This window comes from Bicyclus anynana, chromosome 13 (genome assembly GCF_947172395.1).
Source record: "Bicyclus anynana chromosome 13, ilBicAnyn1.1, whole genome shotgun sequence".
NCBI classification, from domain to species: domain Eukaryota; kingdom Metazoa; phylum Arthropoda; class Insecta; order Lepidoptera; family Nymphalidae; genus Bicyclus; species Bicyclus anynana.
In genome coordinates this window covers 11992941-12004010 of record NC_069095.1, presented here as the reverse complement: position 1 = coordinate 12004010, position 11070 = coordinate 11992941, and the positions used below count along the sequence as shown (strand labels likewise).

The 11070-nt window shown below is 37.2% G+C and overlaps 1 protein-coding gene across 5 annotated transcripts in view; it reads right to left on the bottom strand.

Annotated features, from left to right (window-relative positions):
• Positions 1 to 178: 178 nt before the first annotated feature.
• LOC112051719 (uncharacterized) overlaps positions 179 to 11070 on the bottom strand; it is a 101959-nt gene continuing 91067 nt past the window's right edge. For 4 of the 5 annotated variants that reach the window (XM_024090493.2, XM_024090495.2, XM_024090498.2 and 1 more), the window contains exons 2-6: positions 6614 to 9071; positions 5149 to 5762; positions 3649 to 3961; positions 2946 to 3264; positions 179 to 2358 (exon numbers count right to left, since the gene is read on the bottom strand). In XM_024090493.2, coding sequence (XP_023946261.2) covers positions 1950 to 2358; positions 2946 to 3264; positions 3649 to 3961; positions 5149 to 5762; positions 6614 to 9071 — 4113 coding nt within the window. In that variant the 3' untranslated portion in view covers positions 179 to 1949. The remainder of the gene's footprint in view (positions 2359 to 2945; positions 3265 to 3648; positions 3962 to 5148; positions 5763 to 6613; positions 9072 to 11070) is intronic. The other variant, XM_024090494.2, reaches the window with a different exon arrangement.

Sequence of the window (11070 nt, the reverse complement as noted above, 5' to 3'; positions counted from 1 at the left end):
GAAATGCGACCTCGCACCCGAAAAATCAGTGTTAGTCGACCCCCCCAGCCCGAAATAGGTAGACCAATGTTTGTGATCGGAAGTTCTACAAGAGGCCTATGTCTATTGTCTAAAGCAAGTGAATATTTTAACGTTAAATTAACACAAACATGGCGTTTTATAAATAAAAATCAAAAAGTTCATATGTAATTTGTTTATTTTATATTCGATGAATTCTTATAATAGAGAATTAAACATTTGAACTGTAGCATCGCTTACAGAACTAAATAACTATAAGTAATATAAATTACAAGTGTTAAAATGTACATTTAGATGTGTATAATACATAAGGCACCGGTTACGTATGTGAGTATATATAAATCAGTCCCTGATTTTGAGTTTATCACGAATTTTCGCGTCATTTTAATTAAGTTAAAGAAAAATCGGCGCGCCAATAATTAAATCGGTGCGTGACGTAGGTAGCTTATACTATTGGCACTGTTTTGCTTGTAGACGAATTTTATCGATTTTTCGATAATAATCGTTTTTTTATTATCGGCCATGTTTAGTTACCACTTTTGCCGAGTGTTACCGGATATACATTTTTCGATATGCAAAAATTGGCAAGAATTTTGTGTCGTTTGATAAAAAGTGAAGGCCAAAATGAAATTCATAACAAATGACGTAAAATGAAATAACAATAAATATTTAAACGTGCCAATTCTTTACGTCAATAAATATCGGTTTCTTACTGGTGCCTAATTTAAATAAAATCTTATAAATAACAAATTATTTAATATAAATTTGTGTGCGTGTGACTAAAACATTCTTTTTTAATTTTTTTTTAATTTTATGAGGTACGAAGTAACTTTATTGACAATTTAGAAAATTTTAATAGTGGTTTTTAGTACTAAGAGACTTCTAGTTTTACTTTTGTAAAACAATACAATTTAATTTGAAATAGCTATACACACGCACATATAAATAATTCGAGTAAAGCTTAAATGTATTAATCATACACTTGACGACTAAAGAAACAATACTACAACTACCAATTTAGTTCGAAATATCTTGTAGATGTGAGAAAAGAAAAACTATTTTATGTCAAAAATATAAGGAAAATTATAATACATAAATTATAAGATCCTATTTAGTCTAAGCGAGCAACGCGTTTTCGATGACAGATTATATTATGACCTATTTTAAGGAAAAATCGGTCACAACATAATTTTTCTAGGTACGGGTACTTACTACAATATTAGACGACTATACATACAGGGATACCTACGTATAGGTAAATAATTATAAAATTAGGTATCCGTTTCATAATAATTTCAAAAAGTTATGCGAAATCTTCTAATGGCCGGAATTTATTGTTATTTATCTTTTTATATTACACCAATATAGATTTACTCTCGCGTAGTACGTACGTACTAATTGTTATTTTACACACATAGATTAATTTGATATATAATATCTCTGGTAATGTCCGGCCGCTCAGAAATTGCTTTTCTGACAGGTCGTGATTGAATGGGACAAACATCTTCAAGTATAATTGCCTCGTCTTTTGTCTCATCACTACAAAGACAAACAATTGGCATGACCTTGAATCAGCGCAGTTTAACGGCGCTGTATGCCAGTTTGAAGTTACATCGCCCATTCGATCACGACCTATCAGAAACGCAATCTCTGAGCGGTCGGACACGTAAGTCGTAGCTTATACTCAGAAGCATACCGTCTCTCTCTACTTCCTATGGCGCTGTCCTACTCTCACAACTTAAGTTAACACCGAAATAGCAAAATGGATAAACTTACAAGAGTATCATCGGTTTATGCCCGTATACGGTTCTTAGTTATAAGCTTGTTCATGCAATGTGTCAAACAAAACGTCAAATGGGAAAATATTCTCATGGGTTTAACCATTTTTTATTTCAATATGTTTTATAACTCAACAAGTTTTATAACTCAACTTATATAACATTGGCTTTCTCAAGTAACACCGAAGCGTCGCACATTGCTTTAGCAGTGGACCGTACTAAGAACATCAAGTGCAATTGTTCGAAGACATTTAGTTGAACTCTTGTTCTAACCAAACCGTGTAAAACTGTTGCCCTTTCCAGATCTAACCATCTCTGTAGAGAAAGTTCCCTTTCTTCGACAGGTACCCCTTGAACGACGTCAAAAGGTGCCCAAAGCATGAACTCTAGCACTGATTTCGCTTGGTTCAAGGAAACTGCTCTTTCTTCTAGAAGTATCTCCTTGATGAGTGGCGTTAGCTTGTCTCCTGGCAGAAGAATTTCGGTGGCTTTTGTGGCACATTTGCACAGAGAGTTGAGGTCTTCGTCTGTTGATTTGCTGCAGTTCATGTCGTCTGTCAGTCTGAAAGAAGAATTGCCTGTTACTTTTTACGCATCACTTTTAGAGGTATAGGTCTCTTGCGGGCTTATTCTATTTTTAGGTAAAGGGGTTTTTGTCATCATTATCAGATTATTTCAACCTGACCCTCTCTCCTCATTCTCACTTCGCTGCTTCAATTAGAATTGTCGGAATTAGGTTCATAATGTTTTTACTCCTGTAACAGTATCAGATGTGATGATGATGAACAGGCCGACGCGACGTCTTTACTCAGTGGAATGGGACTGTAACACTAGGTTTCCAAATCCGAGCTGAGAATTTTTACCTGAGGATTTCTTGGAAAAAAGAAAAGCCCAATATAGATTAATACCTACTTGTAATTTTTAATACAAGTAGGTATTTAATCAATATTGTGCTTTTCTTTTTGGAGGAAATGGGTTAACTTTGATTTTTAATTTGTTTGTTGATAAAGATTGCATATCGACTTTCACTTTAGTAGTAGATTTTGTATTGTGACATCAATCATATCTACTCCACAGAACTGTTAAAAGAAGTTTGATGAAAATGATTGATAACAAAGCTCAAGAAAAGAAGTAAAAAATATAAATTACCCTTGCAATATACACAGCCGTCCATAACAATTAGTCTTGGGCGCAGACAGGGAGGTAAGTCTATCATCAGGCGAAGGCAGATTCAGCGTACTCCCGTGGGATGGCTGCAGTTCTCTCAGCACGATGAAGGAGGCCAAGCTCTCTGGGATCTCCTCCACTCCTCGCGCTTGGAGACACTTCAGCCCGTTGATGAGTTGGAGCATCATGAAGATGGCTTCGTGGATCTGGTCGCTCTGGGGCTGGTCTTTGGTCGAGTGCAGGTCTTCCCCATAGGACTGGATCGTGTCGACTTGCGCGTGTGCCAGAACGACTATTGTAGCTGGAAAGTTATACAAGTTATTTGTTATTTTTTTTTTACATTGTACAGTAGTTTAATTGTAAGCCATCATTGTCATTATCAACCCATATTTGGCTCACCTCGAGTCTCGTCTCAGAATGAGAGGGGCTAGGCCAAATAGTCCACCACGCTGGCGTGGTGCAAAGAAAACCTCAATATTTCGTAGCCTGACTCAGGAATCCTACCCAGGACCTCTTGATCCAAAGCCAAATAGGCTAACCGTTGGAATAACAATACCATGGTCTAAATCGCAAAAAGCTTATAAATAGCATTTTGTCATTACCTATACTTTTCATTTATAAACATTATGAAAATTTAAAAAAAAAGGTGTGTAAATAATAAATTTGAATCATTCTTTATCCTCACCTTGTACCAAATCTTCACCATCCTCCCCAAACTGTTGCAGCGGCACCAAGTCACAGAACTCCGTAATGGCATTCAAACTGAGGGTCGTCGGTTGAACGGACTGGCAGACCATTTGCGAGACCATCTGCTCTTTATACAGCATCAGGGTCACATGCGCCGGACCCTGGGTAGAGTTCCACAGCGCTGGGTAGAAGAACCTCTTGCCAGCTTTGGTGTGGGTTTTGCTTTGTTGGATGGTGAAGTCGCTCCAACGGAGATTCGTTGACGCCTTGAGCCCTCGTAATGATGGTTGCATGGCTGCACTTTGTTGGACCTAGGAAATAGTTTGTACGTTGAGTTAATAGGCCACGTAGGAAGCTAAGTATTTTTTGTAGACTTTCTAGCCAAGTTGTCCAAAAAAGGGTTTTTGAAAATGGGTAAAATTTTGGGTGCTCTTATTGAAATTTCATTTTGCCACCTCGTTGTAAGCTTTTTAGCATTTTTACAGGATTTGGGAACTCGATGTGTTTTAAGTAAGAGACGATACAGGCGATACTGATGATAGTTCAGGAGCGCAGTATCGCAGTTTTTTGCTCAATGAAGTATTCTGTTTTTAGGCGTTGGTTTGATAAAAAAGTAGTTAGGTATATTGTGATCCCACATTGTGATACCAGACAATGCTCCAGTCCTGCATTGTGCTCTGGTATCACAGACAAGACCCCATTGCTGTCTATGCTTCAGTGATTTCCATTATTATTAAGATTAATGTATAACCCGAATTTCCTGTGTTAAATAGAATGAAATTAATTATATTTCTTAACTGTGAAAAATGCAATGTAATACTAAGTAGCCTTTAGTAACATGTAACAATAACATCACCTAGATTATTATAAAAACACCCAATACCTAACTTTAAAAATGATTAGTAAAGTGTCTAATGTATATAGGTACTTACTCGTATATAAATTATGAAAAATATTACACCTAAATTGCATAGAACTATTTAATTATTAGAAACCTAATGATTACGTGTGTTTCTTGAAAATTGTAATATGAGCAAGTAAGGTTTTTAATTATACAATATTCTAGGTAATTTGAACGTTTCTTTTGTTTTTATAAACAGCGTAAGGTTGCGTAATTGCATTTTTACTAGCATTTTGATATTCAATTCATTTGTTTGCCCAACTTTATTTTGATGAAGTGTCATGTACATTACGACTTCAACACCTCTTCTTACAATGTAAAACTCTATCAACATTCTATAATATGTACTACTCATCTACTCTTAGGCATCTAAAGTAGAGGAAAAAATGTCTAATAAAAATGTTGGTAAATTAATGTACAACCTAAAGTCCAGCATTTTTACAATAGTCTGAATAGGTAGATATAAATTCTATTTCAAAGCTTCGTAGATACAATCGCAATAAGACAGTTTAAGACTACAGGCTTTTAAATCAAAACAAAGCAATCTACGTACTTAAGACCGATTTCCCAAGCGCCGTAAGGCACGAAGCAATTTACCTGTTCCAAAACCTGCGCCAGCGCCTCGTGATTAGCTATAACCACTGCGCCGTAATTATCCTCCAGATTCTTGTGCACCACGCTCCTTCCCTTCCTTACTCTCAATTTGTTGGTAGTGTTCTTCGGAGTCATGTCATTCTGGTAATCGTCATTCGTAGGACTGTCGATATTATCTGTGCTATAGAAACTGTACGGGGAATATATTTCAGATTCAGTTTCGCTGCCGCAGTATGGGAGGGAAGATCTGAAGTTGTATTTAGGGAACTCCACTGTATCTTCAGCTTTCCGTTCAGTTCTCTCTTCTGCTCTTGTTTTGATGGCTGCATCACATTCGGGAGAGCTAGATCTCGCGTGGCTCACGTATTCATAATCGCTGTCACTATTTTTGGCTGAATCACAATTCTCTTCGTCGTATTTCGCGTTGTTGTAAACGTCGTCATAACTGTGTATTACAGGATCGTTGGTAGCTTGTACGAGTTCTTGTGGTTCGTCCACGTCATCTTTTTCATCGTCCAGTGAAGTCCTACGCTTGACTAGTTCGAGATGAGTCTCACGTTCGCGCATACTCGCCGTCCGCTCCGGTTTCCTTGGCGCCAGCGCCGATCGGATCTCTCCTGGAATCAATGAATCACGATCTATAACTAATTTATTTGTCAGTGAAATTGGTTTGGTTTTTTATGCCGTGCCCTCCTCGGGTACTAGCGTTAAGTAATGTAGTATGTAAAGGCAGAATAATAGTTTTTGTATATAGCAGTACTTATGTCGTGGTAATAGCCATGTTGGACCCATTTTTTCAAAATTGTTAGGAGTTGAAAAACTAGGACATTGGAACCATGAATTTACAAAGGTGATATGAGTAGGCTGTTTTGCAATTTATTGCATAAGTCATCCTACAATATTTTTGCGCTGCGGCTCGGCTCGCATCACTTGAAGTGGCCTTGGTGCCTACTGATTATACTAAAATAATGATAGGAAGATTTATGCAATAAATTAATGCCCTGAGACGTGCCTAATCACTGAGCGTGCTAGTTATAGCTTTGCACGAATATGACGTCAAACATACGATCTCCATACAGTTTTTTTATGTTTTATTTTTACTAGTATAAGAATTTTAGTTAACTTAATTAAATTTCATATCGATTACGCGTTTGTGAAATAAATTCAAATCTACTTGTGTGTGTTGTATAAGGAAGTTATGTTTGTGCAATTTAAACCCTGAGTGCGTCCAAAGTTTCAGCTATTTTGAATAAAATGCTCGTTTAGTTTGAATGGAATATTAATTAGCGAACCCTCTCTGTGTTTGAATATTGATTTGTACAGTACATGGGCAAGCGAAACTTTTATTTATTCTGCAATGAAGAAAGACAATGACTCATGTGTGTTTAAAAGAATTCGAGTGGGTCAAAGAATATGTGATCAACTCATTAACAACATTCTGATGCAAGGAAATTTGATTCTGGCTTACCTAAATTAGCATAAATGTTGTCATCCTGCTTTGGAGTATTTGACCAAGCTTGTTGTTTCTGTTTCTTTTGCAAGGCAATCGATTTTGGAGGAGGCGGTCTCGCAGGTTTTGGCACATTGGTCGCAGTCTTATAATCTTCGCTGGATATCCTGGGGGGAGGAGGTGGTTTGTTGACTACCCTCGCTGGTGCGTCATCTGTTGCGGAATTACTCCCGCTGTATATGGACGAGACATCCTCATGACTCAAGCGACGTAAGCTCTCAGAAATTTCACAATTCGACTTCACAACTTCAACATTTGATCCGTTGATGTCTAAAGGATGTATGATGACAAGACGCGGCTTAGGTTTCGGGGTCAAATCGTATATTTCTTCGGTCTTGGCTGTAACTTTTGTGACTTGGGCAACGCTTAGCTCTTTCTTATCCAAATCCTTGGAAGATCCGATACGGAGTAACTTTTTTATAGAAAACTTTATCTTGCCTTTCCTTTTTTCGTCCAAGAGTAGATTGTCGTGTGATAGTGAAATGTTTCTTCTTGGGGCCGGTTCCGGAGTTACTTCCTTTTTATTATCGTCATCCAAAGATCTATTTTTCGGTAAGGAAGACATTACGGCTCTTTCTCGCTTCTCCATTTCTCTAACAACAGGCGAGTCTGATTTCATAAAGCCGTTTGGATTTCTTTGGTATAGATTACTAGAGTATTCTTCGGTAGGTGACAGAGGAGGTGTGGGTGCTTTGCGCTTGCACAAACTATTCAAAGACGTATCGCTGTCCTGTTTCGTGAGCACTGGTTTCGCGTAATAAACGGAGTCTGACCGGTATTCATTAATTTCACTTTTTGTGTGATCATTTGAGTATTTAATACCATTTTCTTCCTCGTCTTTCTTTGATGTTTGCAAATGCATAACAACCTGCGGTGGTGACGTAACCTTTTTACTTTGTTTCATAACCGGTTTGACAGGAAGTTTAGGTTTTTCAGGGGGGACCGGTTTTATAGGCATTATATCGGTTATCATACCGTGCAAAAATGATGGTCGTGGATCCATAGTAGGGACAGGGCTGCTAGGTAAGGCTGGTGCCTCGCTTGTGTCATCAGGGTCTGCCCTGCCATCTGGCTCACCCGCTAACTCGCGACTGCCATCAGCTGAGAATATCGTTTCCGGTTGTTTCGGAATTATTGGCGGCATGTCAATGATCGGACTTTGGAATGTAGAATACCCGTTACTTGCTTGCCCGTCTACTTTGCGTAGTTGGCCAATAGGAGACATTTTAATATTTTTATCTTCATTGAATACTTTTATTTTAACAGTTTCTTCAATTTTGTGGCCTTCTGAGAAATGTCCGCTGTCTTCATTATCAGAATCTGCACGTCCACTAAAACTTTCATCATCTGATGTTAACGAGTTATTTGCCGTCGAGTTGAGGGTGCCTACTGCAGAGTCAACACTACTATTTTCAATGTTTATTTTACAAAATTTGAACTCTGATCGACTAAGATTCACTTTTGGTCTTTCTTGGGTTTTGTTTAATGGCGATTTTCTTACAATACTATTCTTTTTAGTTTCACACATCTCTTTTCTTTCGCACTCATCTTGCATACTTTGTTTCATTTTACCTTCCACGATAGAAGGTTTACTACATTCGCTTTGAACTAAATTAGGATCTGTACTTATTCTATTTTGTTGTAACGTTTCCGATATTTCTTCCAATAATGATTTTTCAGTACATAAAATACCATTTGGCGGCTTAGACCCGTCTGTGGTTATAATAGTTTCAGATTCTTTCATGTACGTGGACAAGATAATATTTGTTTTATAACTGGAGGATTCTTCTGTTTGTTCTGCTAAATTAATTACGGCTGGCTTTCTAATATGTGTTTTTACGTTTGGACTCTTACCATTGTTCTCCTGGCCAAAAGGGGTTACCGACACCATTAATGTCTTCTTTTTACCATCGGAATCAGTTTGGACTTTCCCTAATAATAACGAGGTATACGATTTCGTGAGAGATTCGCCTAGTAAATTAGCTTTAACTGTGTTAAAGTCAGTGTTAGATTTTGTAATTCTATGAAGTTCTCTTTCTTCTTCTGTGTCTGGGAAGGTATCTTCGTCGCCATTTTCTTCTGATATTTCAAATTCTTCACCATCTGACCAATCATCGCCTCCGTATCCTATAACACTACAAACTTCTTCGGGAAATCGTACGTTTCGTTTTCCTTTTTTCTTTGGGTGTATTTTAAGGATACTGGAAGGAGTTTTCTTGAAGAACGTGCTTCTGTTCTGGAACGGAGTCACGGAGTATTTGCTGGTTTCCGTCGGCCTCTCCTGCTTAACATGTTCCTCGCGCGATTTAAAACAGTTCGAGCAGAAGTCTTTCTTCCACGCATTCTGTACGAAGTTGTGGCAGACCGGTGACATCTTACTCTTCGTGTAGCGTCTGTTGATTACATAACTGGCATCCTGAAACAAGAAATAAACAAGTGTTACTATTTATCGGCAGTCTAAATATACAGCATGAATAATAAAAAGTCATATTTACACCGTTAAAATAAACAATACTATATTATTTTAAGTATAAGCTGTCTACCCTGTCAACACTGAACCTGTTTATACCTGCCGTGACTGTGGAAGATTTAAGGGTCGTGTTTTAAAGGTGTTTTTTTGGAGGATTTAAAATAATTGGGCCGTTTTGACAGAAGACTATTTTTAACTGGAACAGGTATAAATGGGGAGACTATCGAGTAGTAGGCAGGAACTAAAAGTTCCCATCGCTCACGGCACGTGCGCTATGCCCATGAGATAAGAGGGACCTGCATGATTGATAGACTCAAACCTATACTAATATTATAAAGCTGAAGAGTTTGTTTGTTTGATTGATTGAACGCGCTAATCTCAGGAACCACTGGTCCGATTTGAAAAATTATTTCAGTGTTAGATAGCCCAATTATCGAGGAAGGCTATAGGCTATATATTATTCCCGTATTCCTACGGGAACGGGAACCACGCGGGTAAAAGCGCGCGGCGTTAGCTAGTGGTTTATAATTTGCATAATTTAGCCTATATATTGAAATCGAAGAACATAACTGTCGAACCGTAAACGTGATCATGTAATGTTTAATTAGATACACGATTATGATCTATAATTTAACGCCACTCGCTTTTTATTTTCTATGCAATTGATGTAAGTACTGTAGGTATATTGGCAGTTGTGGACTTGTAGCCAATCTAGCAAATCTAGTTTGTGTCTTTGTTTGTTTTTTAAAAACTGTTCGCACATTACAGCACGCGTTTAATTAATATTTAATACCTAAAATAGTTTATTTATAATCGTCTTAAATCTAATTTTAGAGATTATTTAAACTAGCTTCATGTATTAGAGAATAGATAAGATTTTCTGGATGAGGTTTCACCAAAAGATAAAGGATTTTCTGAAAAGTTCTACCTCTACACGATCAAAGCCGTGGCAAATTATTTTAATTTTCTATACTTACGAGTATGTTCTCTACGACACCTATATACTGTTTTGCAGATACATTTAATAAAGCAGTATATTTTGTCTTAACTGATATGCGATCACCATTACTATTATCTACTTGATGTAAAAAGTAAAAAGCGTGTTACATTAACAGTATTGCGTGTAAATATTCAAATGGAATCTTACGTAAACCAATTAGTGTTCATTCATTTAGTTTTCATCGAAACCTGGACTTTATATGACGACTATATACATGCTCGAAATTAGTTTAACTAACTTTTCTATTATAGTTTATTTCCTGGACTATACCTATGAAGATAAATCTAATGTAAGTATATAGTGTGTTGTTTATTAGTTTAGACGATCACGTATGACAAGTTATAGACTAGAGTTTTTTTTATTCTTTACAAGTTAGCTATTGACTACAATCTCATCTGATGGTAAATGATGATGCAATCTAGCAGGAAGCAGGCTAACTTGTTAGGTGTTGGATGAAAGTCCACACCCCTTACGGTTTCTACACGACATCGTACTGTGACGCTAAATCACTAGGCGGTACGTCTTTGTCGGTGGGGTGGTAACCACCAACGGCCGAAGGCACCCACCAATAATTTTGGCTGGTGAGCCAAAATATTTTTTTTTATGTTTTTTTTTTTAAATTATTTTTGAGTGCAATAAAGTATTTCTTCTTCTTCTAGTCCGGAATGGAAATGTGTATCACAAGGTCAGAGTTGGAGATATTTACACATTGCGTTCTTTGTTAGCGAGTATGGAGGTCATCGCACCGCATCCTTGGCCAGACTGACCACTTAAAGGTGAGGTAAAAATTCTTTCAAAATGTCGACTAAAAGCTGTTTAAGAAATATTTTTCTTTGTTACCTTTTTAAACCTTAATTTATTTTCAACTAGCAGGCGCCCGTGACTTCGAATGCTTTAGAATCAATTTATTTGCAAAAGGAACGTGCTAAATTTTTCGATTTTTAT